This window comes from Balaenoptera borealis (assembly GCF_965194805.1).
Source record: "Balaenoptera borealis genome assembly, chromosome: 13".
Taxonomy (NCBI): Eukaryota; Metazoa; Chordata; class Mammalia; order Artiodactyla; family Balaenopteridae; genus Balaenoptera; species Balaenoptera borealis.
The window spans coordinates 33,629,508-33,654,358 of record NC_138870.1 but is presented as its reverse complement, the minus strand read 5'-3'; the positions used below and the strand labels follow the sequence as shown (position 1 = coordinate 33,654,358).

Here is a 24,851-nt window from a genome sequence, read left to right as displayed (position 1 = left end):
CGTTAGTTAATATCTCTCTGCCATAGGTTTCCTTATCTGTGAACACAGTAGTAGTTACCTCACAGTTTGGTGTGAAGGAAAAGAAATAATAATAAGTTGTAGAATAGTTCCTGGCACATAGTTAGTGTTCAAAAGAGTTAGCTATTATTGCTATTGTAAGTGAAAAGTGGAGAGGTTATGAAGCTTGTGTGCTCACATGTATTTATTCCAGTTTCTGTGGTCCCACTGCCTCCAGAGGGTGTACTAGTTTCTAAGAGAGAAGAAAAGTAAAAAAAAAAAAAAAAGTAAGATGAAGAGGATTTAGCATTCTGAGAAAAGTTAAGCATTCAGGAAAGTTAAGCATTCTAAGAAAAGTTTTCTTTATAACAGCACCATGAAAGATAATTTACTAGTAGAGATTTTCCTGTGGAGGATTCTCTCCAGTTGGTTGGCTCACCTGTGTTTGAACTCCCAGGTTCAAGTGTAGTGCCAGAAGCTACCCTTGCGGTACCTGCACCAAAAAGAGAAGTGGTGACTTTTCCTCCCATGGGGGGAATCTGATCAACTTTTGGGTTTTTTCAACTGCTTGTGAATTATTTGTGTTCTCTTATGCATAGTTTTATTCCCAAATCAAACAAAGATGCAAATTCCTCAGCATAGGAGGCCCCTCTTCTGGAATTTAATGGTAGTAAGATAGGGGTTATTCATGCTCTGCCTTCTTGTTCTTCTGGGCCCCTTCCTACCATAGTCACCTAATGTGTTTCCAGTTCCTTCATTTATTGATACTCCAGTGGTAGCTCCTAAGAGGATGAAAATAGGAAAACTTTTTAATGTAAACATAGACAGTTATTGGGATAAGCGCTGCACATTTCAGTCACTTTTGTACTCAAGGAAGAATCTAATGAACAGAGGTCAATTTTCTATGTTCATTGTAGCCTTCTGTTTACCTGAAATAGAACCCTCTGGGACTGTCTTTCCATCATTTAATTTCGTGGTGATACCTAAAATGGCAAACAGAAAAAACTTTCTAGACATTTATCACTTCTACTTTCATTTGCAGGGATCTACATGTATGAGGCTGGACCACGGAAAGAGAGGGACTTCAAAAATCTGCCCAAATTGATTCAAAATCAAGTAACAAAAGAAAACATTGTTGATCTGAGATGAGAGTTCCTAAAGAGTTCCTCCACAAGAAACTGTCCTGCAAGAAACAAAAAGCACGGTTGACCATTGAACAAGGTGGGGGTTAAGAGTGCCGACTCCCTCCATAGTCAAAAAATCCATGCATAATTTACAGTTGCCCCTCTGTATCCACAGATATTCCATATCCATGATTCCACATCCCTGGATTCAACCAACCACAGATTGTGTGGTAACAATAATATTTACTATTGAAAATAACCCACATATAAATGGACCTGTGCAATTCAAACCCATGCTGTTCAGGGTCAACTGTAATTTATCAACCAAAATTCTCACACACACCACCAAACACACACGTACACAATAATTCTCATCTATTTTCCATTCCACTACAGTAGTTCTAATGACTCCAGTGGAAGTTGTGGTTTCTGTAAATAAAAAAAAGAAGAAACGGATAAAAGATTTAGGAAGAAGGGAAAATAGGCTATGATGTTCTTACGTGAGAAGATCAGTGTGAAAGACATTTTTGCCACCTTATTTCTAGAAAGGATGCTTTCTTTCCAGCTTGTTAACCTACCAGTATTGGAACTTCTAGGTTCAACAGTGGTACCTGAGGCCATACCCTTGGTATCTGAAATGAGAAGGACATGGGATTATCATGCAGAATCTTCCACATCGAGGCAATCTGAGTATCAAATCAATGTATAAAAATAAATGTATATTTCCAGGGCCATATCATTCAGTGTTACATTGTGTATGGCAGCTTCCAGAGGCACTGTTCACAGAGACCGTTTTGTCCAGATGACAGACCTGTAAGCATGCCATTTCGTTGGCCTTTCTACTCTTGGATTGAATCACGTGGGTTTTTCTCGTATATCAATTATTTCATTCATTCAACAAATATTTATTGAGCTCTGTTGAATACTAGAGATTCATCAGTGAATAAATAAATGAAGACTTTTTACTCAAGAAGCCTATTTTCTAGTCGGCCTACTTAGCAAATATAACACAAAATCTTCAGCTAAGAACAGAGGAATTTTTCCCACATTTACTTGTTTTACTTTCAGTGACTTGATTGTCTGATGTTCCAGAGATAGTTCCTAATGGTTGAAAGCAGGAAAAAGACTCTGTGTATGTTATGACCTTTAATCATACATGGAGGCAACCAACCATTAGGCAATTTAGAATTTAAAGCTCAAGACACAAGTCAAATGGGAAACAAAGTTTTCTAAGTTCATTTTAGTCATCTTCTTACCTGAGACAGAACCTTCTGGGATAGTGTTGACTCCTACAGTAATGCCTATAATATCCAGTGGGTTAATCTTCCAGGGAATTACTACTCCTACTGCCCTCTTCAGAAATCCACACCACAGTGCCAGGCATGGGAAAAGGCTGGTCCAGAAACCAGCTGGGGGTTGTGAATCAACAGTATTTTGGGCCCTGCATATCAGCTGGAGGGCCTGCCCTTCCTGTACAATCTCTCTGATCCAGAGGCAAACTCATGATGGTTCTCAACGGCAATGCTAACATCTGGGAATCCTAGTTCTCACAGATTTCATCACAATGACTCTGAGGCTTTCTAAGGAAGTTTTAGACTCTGGAAAAAAGAAATGAGGAAAGTGGAAAGTATGTTTGGGGATACATATTTCTCCCTGAGGTTAGACAAGGGATGATTGCCTTTGTATCTATTCCATTACCAGTGCTGGAACTTCCAGATGCAATAGCTGGGCTGGAGACTACACCACTGGTACCTAAAATCACCAAGGAAAAGGGATTATATGTCATTTCCTTTACGTTCAAAGAAGAGCTAAGAAGAAAATCATTATGTTTCTTTTCAGTCATTGAGGTCCTATTCTAGGATTCCTCACATATCTTTCCACAAGTACATTTCTTTTGGAAAAAAATTAAGTAAAACTATATTTTCACATTAGGAGTCCTCTTATTCTGAATATTGGTAAATATCAGGGACATATTTATATTTTCTCATGTTCACCTGTTTGACTGTCAGAGACCTGGCTCCCTGGTACAATGGTCTGAAGAGAAGACAAGACAAAGGGATTGAGTGAGAGACAGAGAGAGATTTAGAGAGAGAGAGAGAGTATTTTGTTGTATATGAATTCAAGGATTTGGGAAAATATTAACACTCTGGAATTTGGAAGCTCAGACAAAGATTTCCATAGGGCAGAAATCACTCTGCACTCTGTATTATTTCAGCCAGAAGGAATTGACAAAAAAAGAGAATTCTTTTTGGATTCTAGCTAATATGATGGTGATATTTATAATACCAATGGAGAAATCCCATCCCTTCTTTAGACTTGAAGCAGTGAAGCTCAATTCTGTATTTAATGGATTTTCAAAAAGATTTTATTTCTAATAGCAAACCTATTTTGACTCACTTGCAGTGTCCCTAAATTACACACAAACTTTCTCAAGGAAAGCCTAGAGAGTCCTAAAACTGATGGCCTCAAATCACAGACTCTTTTTTTCACCTGTTTGAGCTCCAGTTCTAGTCTCTTCTGTGGAAGTTGTGGCCTCTGAGGGAAGAAATAGGATAATGATGGAGTCTGGGAATTTGGAATACTGGGAAGAGATATTGGGGTATTTTTTATTATAGAAGCCCTAAAAGAGAGATCATGACATCTGAGATTAAATATGGGGAATTTCCTTCTTGTTAACCTACCTGTGTTAGAACTTTCAGATGCAATGGTTGTTCCAGACAATTCTCCAGTGATACCTAAAATGCAAAAAGTAAATGTTGCAATACAGCATTTCCTCCTCAGTTCATCTTGGAATCATCAGTGTGGCCCTAAAGCACTGGTATCCTTTTCTGAAGACTGTCTATGAAAACAATGGAAAATAAAAAACTTTACAGCATTTCATTTCCCAAGTCAGCTTTGGATGGATGTGGTGCTCCTGGGGTTCCCTTTTACTATGGAGTAAGAGGAAGCAGCAGTAAAAATCACCCTTACCTGTTTTACTTCCAGGGACATATCCACCTGGTGTGCCAGAGGTGCCTAAGTGAGGGAATAAAGTATGGTTTAATCTTTGTAAGAAGGAATCTTTGATATAACTTGGAACATTTTGATAATCATTTGCCTTCATGAAGTTTTCCATCGAGGGGAGATAGAAAATAAATAATAAACATCATGCATAACTATGAGAGAGATGATGATAGACAGCAGGCTATGGCAGGAAGGCAAGCTGGGTAAGGAGGATTGGAAGTACTGCGTGAGGGGGTTGGGATATACGCAATATGTATGCATACCTTTTTACAGGAAAAAAAAAATCTTTGTAAGCCAGAACACTGAGGACAGCTTGATTGAGACATCTGAGGTCTTGGAATTCCCAAGAAGAATAATTACCCGGGTTCATATGGTACAATATTTTTGAAGAAGAGGATTGTCATGGAGAGGATGTACAACTAGTTGACCCTAAAGCTAGACCCAGGCAATCAGTGACACCTCGCCCCCTGCCCTGGCCTTGGAACTTACGTTCTGACCACAGTTCCCATAGTGGGAGCCATTTTCAAGGATGCAGCCTGGAGAGAGCAATGTGTCGTTGAAACCTTCAGGATGGTATATGTGACTGAACCCAGTTAAGGCCTCTGTATAAACTTTTAAGATTCTGGCAGGCAGATGCAGAGATCTACTTGTCTTATGGCTGCCTAAGACAAGCTTTGTATGTAAGTTTCCTTGCTTATTAAACCTGCTACCCACCAACCTGGAGTGGTTTGCCTCTTTCTTCAGTCTCACCTTGCCCTTTGCGGATGGAGCCAAGTTTCAGATTTCACCCAGGAAGCTCCTGAGTTTTTGAACCAACAAATATGGCAGGTCCTTCCCTCATACTCTTTCCCATTCATTTGCTCACTGAAGCGACCCAAATAGAGAAATAATGAGAACCTAGGCCTTGGACTGAAAAACTCACCTCCTGGTAGTCCTCCTTGGGTGGTCTTACTGCCTCTTGTGGAACTTGTGGCTTCTGAGAGAAGAAAAAAAAAAAAGGAGTAAAGACTTGGGGTGTGGACAGGACATTCTGGGCTTCCACAGTCTATATCTCCTGAAGGTCCACATTTTAGGACTCCTGACCTGTGTTGGCACTTCTAGGTCCCAGAGTTTTGCCAGAGATGCTCTCAATTGTGCCTGAAAGAAAAAAAAGAAAAAAAAAAAGGATTGTGGTCAACTTGTTGCACATCGTGAAATGGGCATAGACTTTAAAAAAAACTGTTTCTCCCATATACCAGTGAATCTATATTTCTCTGGACTTCTTAGTTTCAAGAGATCCTCCAGGTATTTCCTTCAAAACATGTCATTCCCTTCGCAAATTTATGGAGAAAGTCCTCCACCATTGAGACCCCCTTTTAGGGTCTAGTTAAAGGAAGATAGATTTGAGGGCAAATCACCTGTATAACTATCAGGAGTGGGCCCCGTGATGCCCTGATGAAGGCTCGTTAGAACACAAGAAAGAAAAGTTGAAGTGTCTGAACTGAATTTATTGATGTCAAATATTGAACATCTGCTAAAATTTTGCCCAATATGCTGAATATGGAAATTCAAAGAGTTTTGATATATTTCAGACAAGACTTTTTATTGGGAAGATATTAAAAAGTACAAGTAGTGACTCAGCAGTGCTCACCCATGATTATTCCAACTCTTGCTGTTCCACTTTCTTCTACAGAAGTTGTGGCCTCTGAGAGAGGGGAAAACAGAAGAGAGATGATTGGAAACCATGCAAGGACCATGGAAAATATGTGGTAGTTCTCCTACACAGGATAGCACTGGAATAAACTCATCATAGCTGGATCCATGGAAGATTCCCTGCCATTTTGTCGACTCACCTGTGTTGGAACTGCCAAGCGCAACAGTTGTGCCAGGAATTACCCCAGTGGTGCCTGAAACACAAAGGGTCTAAAGTCTTCACAGTGACTTGTGTTTGTCTCCTAAAGACCTGCCTCTAGAAGAAATGTGCTATATCAAAGGGTCCTTTCACTGCTTCCTGATGAGGTGAGAGTCATAAGCCTTTTCTGTGACTCATGCCATTAAAAAAGCAATCAAAATGTTCCCAAGTTGAAGCAAATTTCTCAGACAACCCATTTATTCCAAGACAGGAAAAAAAGGTGGTTTTCTCCCAGGTTCACCTGTCACACTCCCAGTTACTTGACCTCCTGGTACTGCAGTGCTATCTACTGTGGGACGAAAACCAGAAAAACATTTGAATGTGCCAAGGAAAATACTGAATATCATTATTGATTATTTGAGCGAGAAAAACTTTATATAGGTAGGCCTATTCACATTGCTTTCTCTTCTTTCTAGGTGTGTAATATTCCTTGGTCCCCCTGATGCATATGCCATTCCAAGGAGAAACCCCTCACACAGATTACACAGCAGCCCATCTTTAGAAAGTTACAGCTGTGAGGCTAGATGCTAGTATTGAAAGTTCTTCCATAACATGTTAAATCTAAGAAAATCCTAAAAGCCAATGAAAATTACTCTTCAGGAGATCACACCTCCCAACAGGCAAACCTATGGAGAGTCATAATTCATGCTAAACCTCAAACTATGAGCAACCCATTTGTACCAGATCTGAGTCCAGTTCCAGGTGTGTCGCTGCCTCCTATTAATCTTGTGGTCTCTGAGGAAATAAAGTGATGAATGATGAGGCCTGAGGATTTGGAATATTAAGAAAAGAATGATGTTGATATTTTATCAGAACAGGTCTACTAACTATATTATGAGGTTAAATAACAAGATTTCCTTCTTGTTAACCTACCTGTGTGGGAACTTCCAGATGTGGCTGTCTTAGAGAATTCTCCTGAAGTACCTAAAGTGAGAAAAATAAAGGGATCAACACAGCATTAACTCCCCAATGAATACTGAAGTAGCTATGCAGCCTTGAACCACTGGAGACCTTTCCTGCAGACCTTTGATTCTGTAGGAAATGAACCATCAATTACTCCCACAATTTCCTTTCCTGACTCACCTATTGATCATTATTGTTATTAGAGTTCCCTTTCCGTAGGGTCCACTGAAAGTGAAAGGAGACCTTATGTCACCCTCACCTGTTTCACTTCCAGACCCTGGGCTCCCTGGAGTGGTGACAGAGCTGCCTGAAGGAGGAAAAAGGCAGATGATGGGTTCCTTTTTCTAAGTTTTACTCATCAATTACTTGAGCTAATTTGATATTCAGATATTTAAAATAGATCTCCTTGACTCTAATACTCTGATAAGGTTAACTTATTTAGTCCATCTTACCTGACATGGAACTCTGTGAACTGCTGCTGGCTCCAGGTAAAAACATGGTGATACCTATTAAAGCAAATAGAGTGAAGCTTCAAAATAAGTATACATTTCATCATTCCACTAGTATTTATTAAGCATCTCTTCTGTGCAGTATTGTTTTAGGCCCTTGCATATATCAGCGAGCAGAATATTCAAAGATCCCTCCCCTAATGCAAGTTACATTCTAGCAACTGGAGACCAACAGTGAACAATAAACATAATAAATAAGTCGATGTGATAGATGTTAGTAAGTGCTATGAGAACATGGCAAACCATATAAAAGGATAGGGGACTTGCTAGGCAGGGGCTGGCTAGCAGGTCATCCTCATTCCTGCCATTCAACAACTAGCTCTGCAAGCCCAGGCCTCTGGAAATCCAGATGGAGACATCTGAGTTCATGGAATTCTTAGGCAGACCCAGGTTTGTGACTCTGGCATATTGTGTTCCCAGAGGAAATTCAGGCCCCTTTCCTTTGCCCACTTTCAACTAATGTGTTCACTGTATTCACACAAACAGAGATTTGATGAAAGTCCCAAAGCCTCAGACTAAAAGAGCTCACCTCCTGGAAGTTCTGGTTGGGTGGTCCCACTTCTTCTCGTGGAATTGGTGACCTCTGACAGAGAAAAGAAAGAAAGGAGTAAAGACTAGGGTGTGGGAAAGTACACACTGTGCTTTTGTCAGAATATATCACCCAAGGTGCCACTGTCCAGATTTTGCATGTATTTTCATACTTGCCTGTGTTGTAACTTCCAGGTTCCAGAGTTTTTCCAGAGACTATACCAGTAGTACCTAAAACAAGAAAGGGTCAGTGGTCACTAGCTCAATTGCTGTTCACCACGTGATTTAAATAGGAATCTAAAGTCTCTGTGCAGCAGCAAACTATAACCCTGAGACTTTTAGTACCAGTAAGTGATCCATATATGCCCCTTGTAATATGTCTTTCTACAATTTTACTGAGAAGGTGCTCAATTATCAGGTCCCTTTCTTTGGAGGGGAGATAGGAAATTTCTCTCCACATTACCAGTTTATCTGTCCCTAGTTTGACTTCACAATAGTCTAGTGAAGGCTCTTATAAGCTCAGGAAATAAGGAAACTGTCTTGTCTTGTTTTTCTGAATTTGCTCAATATAACACATATAAAGAGTGCAGATATATTTTCAGAAGATTGTTTTTGAGAAGTTATCATAAAGTTCAGGTATTAGCTTAGCAGGGCTCACCTTTAGCTATTCCAACTCTGGTTGTTTCACTTTCTCCTTCTGCAGGAGAGAAGGAGGAAAGAGTTAACTGGAGAATATTTAAGGATCATGGAAAGGATATGGCAGTAGGTCTGCAAAAGATAGTAACAGAGGAGACATCTAATTTGTGGGAGTACTGTGGAAGATTCTATGTCACCTTGTTGACTCACCTGTGTTGAAACTGCCAGGGGCAACAGTTGTGCCAGGGGCTACCTCAGTGGCGCCTGAAACACAAAATGAAATGTAGTCACCATGGTGCTCATGTTTCTTTCCTAAAAGCATGCCTCTAGAAAGAACCTAGGTATATCTTCATAGTATCTAACTGGACTGCTCACTGACTCTTCTCTGATGATGAGCCCTGTGTAGTTTTCATTAACCATTTTATTACCAAAGCAATCATAGAGACAATGTTCTCAACCAGAGATATGCCTCCTGGCATTCTACATCGAGGAAACAGGGTGGGTTTCTCCCACCCTCTCCTGTCTTACTCCCTATGACTTGGCTTTCTGATGCTACACTGGTACCTGCTCTGGATTCAAAACAGAAGCCATGAGTGTGCTGAGAACTTGAGACACTGGGAAAATACTATGCTCTTCATTGCTTCCTTGTGAAAAGCATACATCTACGTGGGACAGACATGTTTCCTAGGTTCCTGTAACTCTTCTCAGTTTCTCAGGAATACAAAGTTTTCTCACTCTTCCCTCATCAAAGCTATGGTACATGTAAGTCCACAGGAGAAGTTATTCATAACAATTACTACAATCCCAACTTCAGGGATTACATCTACGACTCTAGATTCTGTTATTAGCAACTTTTCAGAAAAAAAATTCAAAACTGAAAAATAATTAATTTGCCTAAAATGCAGTATTGGTAGAGTAAATATGAACTGTTCTCCAGAAATTCTCTCTAGGACCTCCTGTGTCATAATTAGTGGTAATAACAAGACAGGAGTTGCTCCTTCTCACCTGTCTGGAATCCAATTCCAGCAGTACCAATACCTTCTCTGGAAGTTGTAGCCTCTGAGGTAGAAAATAGGAGAACAGTAAATTCTGGGCATTTGGGATATGGGAAAGAGGCATTTAGTATTATTTTTTCACAGCAGCCCTACAAAAAGCTTCATGTCCTGAGTGCCTATAGCGGTGTTCTTATTATTATTTCAACCATACCTGTGTTGGAAATGCCTTTCTTAAAGGATCTCTCAGGTTTCTGATAGTAGGCAATGAGTGACAACAGAGTGATGCATATTGAATGGTCCCCATTCCACAAAGGTAGAATCTAGTGGATCAGGGGGGCAAGTATCAAAATCAAACACCTCATCAGATAAGGACCAGAAAGGGATTTTATATCAGTGAACAAAATAAGAAAAAAATGTCTGTCCTCATGGAGGTTACACTCAAATGTAAATGCTAAAAGAATGCAGAGGGGGAACAATTAAGAAAAAGTGGAACATTCTAAAAAATAAATTTCTTTTGCATATCTTTTAAAACTGTTAAATTTAAAAGAGACACCAGGATGCAATAAAAGATAAAAAATTTAATGGAAATGGTAGGTGACAAATAATATGCTGAGAAATATGGGACTGCCTTTTTATTTAATAAAGAGGGTATTTCTAGAGTCATTTTTGTTTAGTTGATTGGTTCTGTAAGTTTGTACACAACCAGTGTAGAATTTAATAATTATATATGAGATTCAATATGTCTTTGGTATGATTCAAGAAGGTATAAAAATAGAAAAAGCAAGAGCCCTATGCTACCAAAATCTAATTTGAAGTTTATGTTTTATTAATCTGATAAATTAAGACTTCTGCTATCATATATTTGATTCTAGTTACTGTAACACCATTTTTTTTCAAATCCACATTTACAATGTGACATTTTTTCATCTGTTACTCAGGCTGCTTCAGTGGCACTAAAATTTAAAAATACAAATATATTTATAAATGTACATTTTTATTTATCTCAATTCATACAGATTAATTTGTATTAGGTTAAAATTTGAGAAGAATATCACAGTCCCTTAGATATTTTTCAGAGCTCAAGTAGAAAAAATAGAAATATTATTTCAAGGCACATTGTGAAAAAGCATAATTTTGTCATTTTAATACCAACTTACCTACAACAGGTTCTGGTGGAATTGTATTATCTGAGCCTAATAAAGAAAAATTAAATTCATGTTTCAATTAAATAATATACTTGAATTTTTTTTTTAAATTCACCACAATGCTTCAACTGCTATGATATATAAAATTTTTTTATTAAAAAACAGAAATATGTCATTTCCACAGAGGCTCATCTTAGAAATTCTATTCAGGGTGAGAGATCTCTTGGGAGAGAAATTGCAAAGTGCTCTTTTAAGAAATCATCTATGAGTTACAAATTATCAAACTATAAACAAAAGCATTGCCCTTTTCCCAAATAAAATGTTTACACATATGTAATTCTTCTTTGGTTCCATTTAAAGACTAAAGTCTTGAACTTGGAAAATGCAAAAAAAAAAAAAAGATAAAATACATACTGTGCCCAGGAGTCACATATTAGTAACTACGGAATTAATTTACAATTATGACGTTCAATATATAATATGAAGCATGGCAATTCATTTAGGTTAGCATAACCATAGATTGAATAGATAATATTATACATTTAGTCTGCATCAAATTATCAAATTAATTATTTTCTAGTGATTAGTTTGTAAAATAATTTTATATAAGGGGAGTTTATAAGAGTACTTAGAATAAACATAGGGTAAATCTTTACCAGGAAAAGAAAGAATAAGCAATCTATTCTTTAAATATTGGACAATTTATTCACTAAAACCTAGGTTCTATTAGATTACCTGCAAATTGAGAAATGAAGTTTTTCCCAATATACTCAATATGAGTATATTGGCTTGGCCAAAAAGTTCATTCGGGTTTTTCCATACGATGCTACAGGAAAACCCAAACGAACTTTTTGGCCGACCCAGTGTTACTAATCTAGAAACTTGATAATATTTATAGGTTTGAATAAATAGTCCATTTATTGTTAAGAAAAAATTGTCTTATAAGTATTTGTGAATTTTATGTCATGTTGTAATAATTGTAAAAAGAAATGAAGAGATAAAATTTTGATTTGCAAAACAATAGTATTATAATTTTCATAACTAAAATGCCCCAAATCTTGTGATTTCAGAATGGCAAAATGCCAAAGTTTCTCAACATATTAAAAATGTTATACTTTTTTTTTATTATCTGCTGCTGTAGTTTTTATAGTTAGAAATGGGGAAAATTTAAGCTATGTAAATATTAAATGCAAGCTTTTATTAATGGGTCACTAAAGATCATTGTATATTTGCCTTACTGGAGGATGCCCTTGTGATAAAGAGCAGACTGTGGAGTCAGTAAACAATGGATAAAAATATTGTCTCCACATGCAAATTGATACAGCCACTATGGAGAACAGTATGGAGGTTCCTTAAAAAACTAAAAATAGAACTACCATATGACCGAGCAATTCCACTACTGGGCATATACCCTGAGAAAACCATAATTCAAAAAGAGTCATGTACCACAATGTTCATTGCAGCTCTATTTACAATAGCCAGGACATGGAAGCAACCTAAGTGTCCATCGACAGATGAATGGATAAAGAAGATGTGGCACATATATACAATGGAATATTACTCAGTCATAAAAAGAAACGAAATTGAGTTATTTGTAGTGAGGTGGATGGACCTAGAGTCTGTCATACAGAGTGAAGTAAGTCAGAAAGAGAAAAACAAATACCGTATGCTAACACATATATATGGAATCTTAAAAAAAAAAAAAAAAATGGTTCTGAAGAACCTAGGGGCAGGACAGGGATAAAGACACAGATGTAAAGAATGGACTTGAGGACACAGGGAGGGGGAAGGATAATCTGGGACGAAGTGAGAGAGTAGCATTGACATATATACCCTACCAAATGTAAAATAGATAGCTAATGGGAAGCAGCCGCATAGCACAGGGAGATCAGCTCGGTGCTTTGTGTCCACCTAGAGGGGTGGGATAGGGAAGGTGGGAAGGAGACCCAAGAGGGAAGAGATATGGGGATATATGTATATGTATAGCTGATTCACTTTGTTATAAAGCAGAAACTAACACACCATTGTAAAGCAATTATACTCCAATAAAGATGTTAAAAAATATATATTGTCTCCACTATTTGATTTGCTGTAGAACCTGGACCAACTTATGTAATATCTTTTCTAAGTTCTTCATTAGTAAAATGAGATAACAATACTTATTTAAATACTTAAATGACATAATAGATTTTAGGGCATTGTATTATTTAACTGGAATTGTTATTAATTATTATGCCATTTTTAATTAACCAGTGAGCATGAAAACAAGTCAAAAAATACATCTCACATCCCCTGCTTACTTACCAGTAGTAGTGGATCTTTCTGGTGCAATTGTTGAGCTAGGGGTGGCTCCTATGGAATGTGAGATTAAAAGTAGAAAGTCATGAGCAATGTTCTTATTTTATTAGGACACTACCTGGACATTTAACAACGTAACTACTTTGAGTCCAGGTATTGCAGTTGCAGTACTGGTCTGAAAACACCTAACAAAATATCCAAGGTCCTCAATACCAGATAATTTGGATCAGATTTTCTGATTTCTAAACTTATAATACACTAATATCCAATATGGATATTTATCAGATTTATCCAAAAAACTTATGTTGGGTTGTAACTGGGGCCAATAGCTTCCCTTCCCACCCGCCTGATTTTCTGGGTGTAGTTGATCTGGTCATGCTTTCACCCACTTCAGTAGTTTCTCCATATGGTTCTTCAGTTGTGTCTGGTTAAAAGGATAACTGACTATTATCTTCACATGGTTCATTTTGTAAAAATTATAAACTTACTGCCATTTAAGTAAATTTCAAATTTAGATGCTAATAATAAACCTAGAACACCTCTTAATCATTTCTCCAAAAATGTGGTCCTTGCTTAAATTAACTTAAATCATTATTGTAATTTGGGCCTAAGCCATGCTCATGTTGGACCACCAAAGGAGCACCCTGGTGAGTCTTGCCTGCTTGGCTCCCAGCAGAAGTGGCTCCAAAGCTTGATGCTCCGACTGGGCCTCCACTACCAGCACCTCTGGTAGCTCCCACTGATCTACTGATTCCACCTGGTCACAAAAGAAGTAGCAGGGATGAAAACATAACCTTCTTAAGGGGTCTGAGGAATCAATTTAAAATAATAATATTCTACAAAATTCCCATCTTTATTCAACAATTAGTTCTAAATAGTATAATTCTGATAAAGTAATATAGTTCAAAATTAGATCTCTATCAAATTAAAATTATTTATATTATTGTCTAAATATAGCTAACTTGACTTGCCTTCATATGTGGTAACCTCACTTCCTGGCCCCCAAGTTGTCCTCCTGGCCCCTGTGGTTGTAAAAGTTGATGATCCAGTTGTTCCAGATCCTTCAACTGATGTCCTAGTTGTCCATGATCTTCCAATTGATGGTCTAGTTGTCTTCGATCCTTCAGCTGATGTATCAAGTGTCTCTAATACTCCAGTTGATGATCCAGTTGTCCCTGAACCTACAATAGATGTTCGTGTTGTCCACATCACTCCAGATGATGGTCCAGTAGTCCCTAAACTTACAACAGAGATTTTAGTGGTTCTTGTCAATCCATCTGGTGATGCAGTTGTCCCTGATCCTTCACCTAAGGGTCCACTTGTTCCTGATTCAACAACAGTGGTCCCTGTTTCTCCAGATGATGATCCAGTTGTCCCTAAACCTACACCGGATGTTATTGTTGTCCTTGTCATTCCAGATGATAGTGCACTTGCCCCTGAACCCCTACCAGATGTTCTAGTGGTTATTGTTAGTCCACCTGCTGATCCAGTTGTCCGTGATGCTTCAGCTGATGATCCACTTGCTCCTGATTCAATAACAGTGGTCCTTCTTTCTCCAGATGGTGGTCCAGTTGTCCCTGAACCTACAACAGATGTTATTTTTGTCCCTGTCACTCCAGATGATGGTCCAGTTGTCCGTGAACCTACAACAGATGTCCTAGTGGTTATAGTCAGTCCAGCAGTTGATCCAGTTGTCTCTGATCCTTCAGCTGATGATCCACTTGACCCTGATCCTATAACAGTGATCCTTCTTTCTCCAGATGGTGGTCCCATTGTCCCTGAAACTACACCAGATGTTATTGTTGTTCTTGTCACTTCAGATGATGGTCCAGTTGTCCCTGAACCTACAACAGATGTCCTAGTGGTTATAGTCAGTCCAGCTGTTGATCCAGTTGTCCCTGATCCTTCAACTGCAGGTGTGGTTGTCTCAGATCCTATAACAGATGATTGAATGGTCTCTGAAACTCCTGCTGTCCTTGTGACTCCAGGAGATGGTACAGTTGTCCCTGAACCTACAGCAGAAGTACCACCTGACACTGTTTCTCCAGGTGATGATCCAGTGGTTCCTGTTTCCCCAGTTGATGGTCCAGTTCTCCATAAATCTCCACCTGATGATCCCATTGTCCTTGACCCTACAACACTTGTTCCAGTTGATGCTAATCCTCCTGGTGATAATACAGGAGTCCTAGTCACCCCAGATAATGGTGCAGCTGTCCCTGAAATTTCAGCATAGATTATAGTTGTTCCTGTAACTCCAGCTAATGAACCAGTTGTTCCAAATCCTTTAATTGATGTTCTAGTTGTCCTTGATCCTCCAGATGATGGTCCAGCTGTCCCTGATACTTCAACTGCTTGTCCTGTTGTTCCTGATCCTATAATAGATGATCGAGTTGTCCCTGAACTTCCAGCTGATAATCCAGTTGTCCTGGTACCTGAAACAAAAGTTCCAGTTTTGCCTGATTCTTCAGCTGATGTTTCCGTTGTCCATGATGCTTCAGCTAATGATCCAGTTGTCCCTAAACCTACATCAGGTGATTCAGTTGATACAGATCCATCAGGTGATGATTCAGGGGTCAGTGTTGCTCTAGATGATAGTGTAGTTATACCTGAATTTACAACAGAGATTCTATTGGTTCCTGTCACTCCAGATAATGAACGAGTTGTTCCTAATCTTTCAATTGATGTTCCAGTTGTCTCTGATGGTCCAGATAATGATCCAGTTGTCCCTGAACTTACAATAGAGATTCTAGTTGTTCCTAGCAGTACAACTGTGGATCCAGTTATCCCTGATCCTACAACTGATTGTAAACTTGTCCCTGATCCCATAACAGTCGTCCCTATTTCTCCAGATAATGGTGTAGTTGTCTCTGAACCTACAAAAGATGATCCAGCTGTTCCTGATCCTCCAGGTATTGATCTAGTGGTGACTGATCCTTCAACTGATGGTAAACTAGTTCCTCTTCCTATAACTGTGGTCCTTGTTGCTCCAGATAATGGTGCAGTTGTCTCTGAACTTACACCAGGTGGTTCAGTTGGTGCTGATCCTACAGGCAATGATCCAGGAGTCCCTGATGCTCCAGATGAGGGTATAATGTTTCCTGATCCTATAACTGTGGTAACTGTTGTTGCAGATAATGGTGTACTTGTCTCTGAACCTACAACATATGGTCGACTTGTCCCTGACCCCCCAGATGTTGAACTAGTGGTGGCTGATGCTTCAACTGATGACAAACTGGTTCTTGTCACAATAACAGTGGTCCCTGTAGCTCCAGATAATGGTGCAGTTGTCTCTGAGCCTACAACAGATGGTCCACTTGTCTCTGATCCTCCAAGTATTGATCTAGTGGTCGCTGATCCTTCAACTAATGGTAAACTGGTTACTAATCCTATAACAGTGGTTGCCTTTGCTCCAGATGATGGTGCCGTTGTCTCTGAACTTGAACCAGGTGATCCAGGGGTCGGTGATCCACCAGGTAATGATCCAGGGTTTGCCGATGTTACTGATGATGGTAAACTGGTTCCTAATCCATAAATAGTAGTCCTTGTTCCTACAGATAATGGTGCAGTTGTCTCTGAACCTACATCAGGTGGTGCAGGTGCTGCTGATTCTCCAGGCGATGATCCAGGGGTCCCTGATGCTCCAGACGAGGGTAAACTGGTTCCTGATTCTATAACATTAGTACCTGTTGCTCCAGATAAAGATGAAATTGTCTTTGAGCTTACACCAGGTGGTCCAGTTGTCCTTGATCCTCCAGGTACCGATCTAGTGGTCCCTGATCCTTCAATTGATGGTAAACCTGTTCCTGATCCTATAACAGTGGTCCCTGTCGCTCTAGATAATGGTGCACTTGTATCTGAACCTACAACATATGGTCCGCTTGTCCCTGACCCTACATGCATTGAACTACTGGTGGCAGATCTTTCAGCTGATGGCAAGCTGGTTCTTGATGCAATAACAGTGGTCCCTGTTGCTCCAAATAGAGACACAGTTGTCTCTGAACCTACAACTGATAGTCCAGTTCTCCTTGATCCTCCAGGAATTGATCTAGTAGAGGCTGTTCTTTCAAATGATGTTAAACTGTCTCCAGATCCTGTAAGAGTGGTGCCTATTGCTCCAGATACTGGTCTAAATGTCTCTGAACCTACAACAGGTGGTCCAGTCGCTGCTGACCTTCCAGGTGATATTGCAGGGTTTCCTGATGCTCCAGATGAGGGTAAACTAGTTCCTGATCTTATAACATTAGTCCCTGTTGTTCCAGATAATTGCTCAGTTATCTCTGAACTTAAACCAGTTGGTCCACTTGTCTCTGATCCTCCAGGTAGTGATCTAGTGGCCCCTGATCCCTCAACTGATGGTAAACTTGTTCCTGAACCTATAACTGCAGTTCCTGTTGCTCCAGATAATACCGCATTTGTCTCCAAAACAATAACAGGTGATCCAGTTGCTGCTGATCCTCCAGGTGATGGTCCAGCAGTCCCTGACGCTCCAGATGAGAGTAAACTTGTTCCTGATACTAAGGCAGCGGTCCCTTTTGCTCCAAATAATAGGGCAGTTGTGTCTGAAACAACACCACGTGGTCCAGTTGCTGCTGATCCTCTGGGTGATGATCCAGGGTTCCCTGATGCTCCAGATGAGAGTAAACTGGTTCCTGATCCTAAAGCAGCAGTCTCTGATGCTCCAGAAAATGGTGCCATTGTCTCTGAAACAACACCAGGTGGTCCAGTTGCTGCTGATCCTCCGGGTGATGATCCAGGGTTCACTGATGCTCCAGATGAGGGTAAAGTGCTTCCTGATCCTATAATATTAGACCCTGTTGTTCCAGACAATGACGCAGTTATGTCTGAACTTACACCAGGTTGTCCACTTGTCCGTGATCCTCCAAGTAGTGATCTAGTGGTCCCTGATCCCTCAACTGATGGTAAGCTGGTTCCTGATCCTATAGTTGCAGCTCCTGTTGCTCCAGATAATGGTGCAGTTGTCTCTGAACCAATACCAAGTGGTCCACTTGTTGCTGATCCTCCAGGAGATGATAAAGGGGTCCCTGATGTTCCAGATGAGTGTAAACCGGTTCCTGGTCTTATAGTGGCAATTCCTGTTGCTCCAGATAATGGTGCAATTGTCTCTGAAACAATAACAGGTGATCCACTTGCTGATGATCCTCCAGGTGACAATCCAGGGGTCCCTGATGCTCCAGATGAGGGTAAACCGGTTCCTGATCCGATAGCAATGGTCCCTGTTTCTCCAGATAATAGGGCAGTTGTGTCTGAAACAATACCAGGTGATCCAGTTGCTGCTGATCCTCCAGGTGATGACGCAGGGGTCCTTACTGCTCCTGATCTTATAACATGAGGCCCTGTTGTTCCAAATAAAGATGCAGTTGTCTCTGAACTTACAGCAAGTGGTCCAGTTGTCCCTGATCCTCCAGGTATTGATCTAGTGGTCCTTAATCTTTCAACTGTTGGTAAACTGTTTGCTGATCCTAGAGCAGCGGTCTCTATTGCTCCAGCTAATTGTGCACTTGTCTCTGAACCAAAACCATGTGTTCCAGTTGCTGCCGATCCTCCAGGTGATGAACCAGGGTTTCCTGAGGCTCCTGATATGGGTAAACTTGTTCCCAATCGTATAAAATTAGTCCCTGTTTTTCCAGATAATGGTGCAGTTGGCTCTGAACGTACAGCAGCTGGTACAGTTGTGTCTGATCCACCAGTTATTGATCTAGTGGTCCCAGATCCTTCAACTAACGGTAAACCGATTCCTGATCCTATAGCAGCAGACCCTGTTGCAGCAGATAATGGTGCAGTTGTTTGCAAAACAACACCAGGTGGTGCACTTGCCGCTGATCCTCCAGGCGATAATCCAGGGGTTCCTGATGCCCCAAATGAAGGTAAACTGCTTCTTGGTCCTATAGCAGCAGACCCTGTTGCTGCAGATAATGGTGCAGCTGTTTGCAAAACAACACCAGGTGGTGCACTTGCTGCTGATCCTCCAGGTGATAATCCAGGGGTTCCTGATGCCCCAAATGATGGTAAACTGCTTCCTGATCCTATAACATTAGTCCCTGTTGCTCCAGATAATGGCGCAGTTATCTCTGAACTTACACGAGGTCGTCCACTTGTCCCTGATCCTCCAGGTAGTGATCTAGTGCTCCCTGATCCCTCAACTGAAGGTAAACCTGTTCCTGATCCTAAACCTGAAGCTCCTCTTTCTCCAGATAATGGTGCAGTTGTCTCTGTAACTACAACAGGTAGTTCAGTTGTCCCTATGCCTCCAGGTGTTAATCTAGTGGTCCCTGGTCCTTCAACTGATGGTAAACTGGTTCCTGATCCTAAAGCAGTGGTTTCTGTTGCTCCAGATAATGGTGCAGTTGTCTCTGAACCAAGACCAGGTGGTCCAGCAGCTGATGATCCTCCAGGTGATGATCCAGGGGTTTCTGATACTCCAGATGAAGGTAAACTGGTTCCTAATCCTATAGCAGCAGTCCCTGCTGCTCCAGATAATAAGGCAGTTATGTCTGAAATAATACCAGGTGGTCCAGTTGCTGATCCTCCTGTAGATGATCCAGGTGTCTCTGATGTTCCAGATGAGGATAAACTGGTTCCTGATGCTATAGGAGTGGTCTCTGTTGCTCCAGAAAATGGTGCTGTTGTCTGCAAACCAATACCAGGTGGTTCACTTGCTGCTGATCCTCCAGTTGACGATCCAGGTGTCCCTGATGTTCCGGATGAGGTTAAACTGGTCTCTGATCCTATAACATTAGTCCCTATTGTTCCAGATAATGGCGCAGTTATATCTGAACTTACCCCAGGTGGTCCACTTGTCTCTGATCCTCCAGGTAGTGATCTAGTGGTCCCTGATCCCTCAACTGATGGTAAACTAGTTCCGGATCCTATAGCTGCAGTTCCTGTTGCTACAGATAACGGTGGAGTTATCTCTGAAACAATACCAGGTGGTCCAGTTGCTGCTGATCCTCCAGGTGATGACCTAGGGGTCCCTATTGTTCCTGATCCTATAACATGAGTCCCTGTTGCTCCAAATAAAGATGCAGTTGTCTCTGAATTTACAGCACCTGATAAAGTTGTCCCTGATCCTCCGGGTATTGATCTAGTGGTCCCTAATCTTTCAACTGATGGTAAACCGTTTGCTGATTCTATAGCAGCAGTCCCTGTTGCTCCAGATAATGGTGCCGTTGTCTCTGAACCAACACTAGGTGTTCCAGTTGCTGCCGATCCTCCAGGTGATGATCCAGGGTTTCCTGATGCTCCAGATGAGGGTAAACTTGTTCCTGATCCTATAATATTACTCCCTGATTCTCCAGATAATGGCACAGTTATACCTGAACTTACACCAGGTTGTCCACTTGTCCCTGATCCTCCAGATAGTGATCTGGTGGTCCCTGATCCCTTCACTGATGGTAAACTGGTACCTGATCCTATAGCTGCAGTTCCTGTTGCTACAGATAATGCTGCAGTTGTCTCTGAACCAATACCAGGTAGTCCAGTTGCTGCTGATCCTCCAGGGGATGATCCAGGGGTTCCTGATGCTCCAGATGAGGGTAAACGTGCTCCTGGACTTATAGCAGCAGTTCTTCTTGCTCCAGATAATGGCGCAGTTATATCTGAACTTACACCAGGTCGTCCACTTGTCCTTAATCCTCCAGGTGGTGATCTAGTGGTCCTTGATCCCTCAATCAATGGTAAACTTGTTCCTGATCCTAAACCTGCAGTTCCTCTTGCTCCAGGTAATGGTGCAGTTTTCTCTGTACCTACAGCAGGTGGTCCAGTTGTCCCTGATCTTCCAGGTATTAATCTAGTGGTCCCTGGTCCTTCAACTGATGGTAAACTGGTTCCTGATCCTAAAGCACTGGTCCTTGTTGCTCCAGATAATGGTGCAGTTGTCTGCAAACCAACACTAGGTGGTGCATGTGCTGCTGATACTCCAGTTGATGATCCAGGGGTTCCTGATGATCCGGACAAGGGTAAACTGGTTCCTGATCCTATAACATTAGTCACTGTTGCTCCAGATAACTGTGCAGTTATCTCTGAACTTACACCAGGTGGTTCAGTTGTCCCTGATCTTCCAGGTAGTGATCTAGTGGTCCTCGATCCCTCAACTGATGGTAAACTGGTTGCTGATCCTATAGCTGCAGTTATTGTTGCTCCAGATAATGCTGCAGTTGTCTGTGAACCTACACCAGGTAGTGCAGTTGTCCCTGATTCTTGAGAAATTGATCTAGTGGTCCCTGTTTCTTCAGCTGAGAGTAAACTGATTCCTGCCCCCATAGCAGCAGTCCCTGTTGCTCCAGATAGTGTTGCTGTTGTCTCCAAACCAACACCAGGTGATGAAGTTGCTGCTGATCCTCCAGTTGATGATCGAAGAGTCCCTGATGCTCTAGATATTGGTAAACTGGTTCCTGATCCTGTAACACTAGTCCCTGTTGCTCCAGATAATGGCGCAATTATATCTGAACTTACACTAGGTGGTCCACTTGTCCCTGATCCTCCAGGTAGTGATCTAGTGCTCCCTGATCCCTCAACCGATGGTAAACTTGTACCTGATCCTATAGTTGCAGTTCCTCTTGTTCCAGATCCTGGTGCAGTTGTCTCTGAACTTACAGCAGGTGGTCCAGTTGTCCCTGATTTTCCTGGTATTGATCTAGTGGTCCCTGATTTTAAAACCAATGTTAAACCGGTTCCTGATCTTATAGCAGCAGTCCCTGTTGCTCCAGATAATGGTGCCATTGTCTCTGAACCAACACCATATGGCCCAGTTGCTGCTGATCCTGCAGGTGATGATCCTGGGGTCCCTGATGCTCCGGATGAGGGTAAACCTGTTCCTGATCCTATAACATTAGTCCCTGTTGTTGCAGATAATGGCACAGATATCTCTGAATTTAGACCAGTTGGTCCACTTGTCCCTGATCTTCCAGGTACTGATCTAGTGGTCCCTGATTCCTCAACCGATGGTAAACTTGTTCCTGATGCTATAGCTGCAGTTCCTGTTGCTCCAGATAATGGTGGAGTTGTCTCTGAACCAATACCAGGTGGTCCAGTTGCTGCTGATCCTCCAGGTGATGATCCAGGTGTCACTGATGCTCCAGATGAGGGTAAACTCGTTCCTGATTCTGTAACTATGTTTCCTGTTGCTCCAGATAATGGTGTATTTGTCTCTGAACCTATACCAGGTGATCCAGTTGCTGCTGATTTGCTAGGTGATGGTCCAGGGGTCCCTGATGTTCCAGATGAGGGTAAACTACTTCCTGTTCCTATAACAGTGGTCTCTGTTGTTCCAGATAAAGATGCAGTTGTCTCTGAACCTACAACAGATTGTCCAGTTGTCCCTGATCCTCGAGGTATTGAACTAGTCATGGCTGTTCTTTCAACTGATGGTAAACTGACTCCTGTCCCGGTAACAGTGGTCCGTGTTGCTCCAGATAATGGTGCAGTTGTCTCTGAAACTACAACAGGTGGTCCACTTGCTCCTGATCCTCCAGGTGATGATCCAGTTGTCCCTGAACCTACAACAGAGATTCCAGTTGTTCCTGTCACCTCAGCTAATGATCGAGTTGCTCCTGAACTGTCACTTGCTGTTCCAGTTGCTCCTGATGTTCCAGATGATGGTCCAGTTGTCCCCAACCCTACAACAGAGATTTTAGTTGTTCCTGTCAGTCCAGCTGTTGATCCACTTGTCATTGATCCTTCAAGGGATGATCCATTTGTCCCTGATCCTATAACAGTTGTCCCTCTTGCTCCAGGTAATGGTGTAGTTGTCCATGAACCTACAACCTTTGGTCCAGTTGCTGCTGATCCTCCAGGTGATGATCCAGGGGTCCCTGATGCTCCAAAAGAGGGTAAACTTGTTCGTGATCCTATAACAGTGGTTCCTGTTGCTCTAGATAATGGTACATTTGTCTCTGAACCTACACCAGATTGTCCTGTTGTTGCTGATCCTCCAGTTGATGGTTCTGGTGTCCAAGATGCTCCAGATGAGGGTAATCTGGTTCCTGATCTTATAACAGTGGTCCCTGTTGCCCCAGATAATGGTGCACTTGTCTCTGAACCTACAATATTTGGTCCAGTTGCTATTGAATTTCCAGGTGTTGATCCAGGGATCCCTGATCCTCCAGATGACCATAAACTGGTTCTTTTTCCAATAATAGTAGTCCCTATTGCTCCAAATAATGGAGCAGTTGTCTCTGACCCTACAACAGATGGTCCAGTTGACCTAGATTTTCCAGTTGTCCCTGATGTTCTCATTGATGGTTCATATGTTACTGTCACTGCATCTGATGTCTCAGTGGTTCTTGATCCTCTAACTGATCGTTCACTTGTCTTTGAACCTAAAGCTGATGATGCAGTTGCCCCAGAATCACCAGTTGATGGTCCAGTAGCCCCTGATACTCCAATTGATGATCCAGTTGTTCCTGATCCTCCAGTTGATGTTTCAGTAGTCCCTGCCACTCCAGTTGATGGTACTGTTGTCCCTGATTCTTCGGTTGATGATCCAGTAGTCCCTGTAACTCCAATTGATTGCACAGTTGTCCTTGATCCTTCAGTTAATGGTACAGTTTTTCCTGAGACTTCATTTGATTGTTTAGTGGTTCCTGATTCTTCTGTTGATGGTCCAGTTGTCTCTGTCACTCCAGATAATGATCCAGTTGTCCCTGATCCTACAACAGATGGTCCAGTTGTCCTTGATCCTCCAGATGATGGTTCAATTGTCCCTGATCCTTCAGTTGATTGTCCAATTGTCCTTGATCCTCCAGCTGATGTTAAAAGAGCTGATTAAAAGAGAGGCATCAAGGAAAACTTTAAGATTTTTTCCTGAGTAGAACGAGTCAGTGATGGTACCATTTATTGATATGGGAAACACTGATAGAACAGGTGTGGGTTTGAAAGAAAATCAAGAATTCTGTTTAGCTCATGCTAAATCTGCGATTTCTATTAGACATAAAAGTGGAAATGTCAAGTTATCGATTAAGTGCTAATCTAGAGATACAGAGAAGCCAAGACTGAGGATATATATTTAGATATCTACATCTAAAATATCTTCGAAATTTTTTATACCTGACTTCCTAGGGATTATGCAACCACGCCCGCTAGGCCTGTCTTGTCTCTGACTACCGGAAGCTTCCTTCTGAGCTCAATTTAAGGGAACTTCCCACCCGCCAAGTCATGCTCTTGCCTTTTTCTACAGACTAGTTTGCTATCTACCAGCTAACACTGTGATTGCCTCTGAAAACTTAACTTTATTCTCATTCATGCAACTTTGAATTAGTATTCTGTTTGAGGTCTTGAAGCAATTAATTCCACCATACCTCATATCCTGTCATTCTTTGACACTGAGTAAAGCCTACATTTCAGTTTCCTCTATCATCTGTGGCATTCTAAAGTCATGCTGGGCTTTGTCTCTTTTATTCTAAACCCTTACTTCTTCCACAACCTGTTCTCTATCACAATTACTTTTACCCTGTCCTCTGGAATCCACAGTCAATGATTTTAAAAACTCTTCTATATGCTTAACTGTTTTACAAAGTGCTTCTACCTCCTCCTGGGCTTAACCTAATGGAACTAATTCTGCAACAACCTGGCATAACTCAGAATGCTCCAAATCTTTAGCTGAAGAATTCTAAAGGACCAAATGAGGATGGAGGCCTTGGATTTGTAGAGATATGGATCTACACAGTGGTGTGCGTGTGTGGATGCAAAGCTCCACTACTTGAGTATAGCAACAAGTAGCCTACTCCCTCCCACATCTCCAATTCTTCTGGAAGATTATCTTTCACATAACCTGTTATTTTTGCCTCAGTTATAAGAATAAAGCT

The 24,851-nt window shown here is 41.2% G+C and overlaps 1 protein-coding gene across 1 annotated transcript in view; it reads right to left on the bottom strand.

The window, feature by feature from the left end:
* MUC19 (mucin 19, oligomeric) overlaps positions 1-24,851 on the bottom strand; it is a 119,805-nt gene that overhangs the window by 32,832 nt on the left and 62,122 nt on the right. Inside the window, exons 31-49 of the mRNA XM_082351374.1 lie at positions 14,001-23,807; positions 13,688-13,786; positions 13,036-13,083; positions 10,744-10,779; positions 9,597-9,650; positions 8,802-8,855; positions 8,614-8,652; positions 7,957-8,186; positions 7,371-7,424; positions 6,889-6,939; positions 5,047-5,221; positions 4,092-4,136; positions 3,803-3,856; positions 3,612-3,656; positions 2,820-2,873; positions 1,698-1,753; positions 927-963; positions 723-779; positions 437-490 (exon numbers count right to left, since the gene is read on the bottom strand). Of these exons, the coding sequence (XP_082207500.1) occupies positions 437-490; positions 723-779; positions 927-963; positions 1,698-1,753; positions 2,820-2,873; positions 3,612-3,656; positions 3,803-3,856; positions 4,092-4,136; positions 5,047-5,221; positions 6,889-6,939; positions 7,371-7,424; positions 7,957-8,186; positions 8,614-8,652; positions 8,802-8,855; positions 9,597-9,650; positions 10,744-10,779; positions 13,036-13,083; positions 13,688-13,786; positions 14,001-23,807 (11,049 nt within the window). The remainder of the gene's footprint in view (positions 1-436; positions 491-722; positions 780-926; positions 964-1,697; positions 1,754-2,819; positions 2,874-3,611; positions 3,657-3,802; positions 3,857-4,091; positions 4,137-5,046; positions 5,222-6,888; positions 6,940-7,370; positions 7,425-7,956; positions 8,187-8,613; positions 8,653-8,801; positions 8,856-9,596; positions 9,651-10,743; positions 10,780-13,035; positions 13,084-13,687; positions 13,787-14,000; positions 23,808-24,851) is intronic.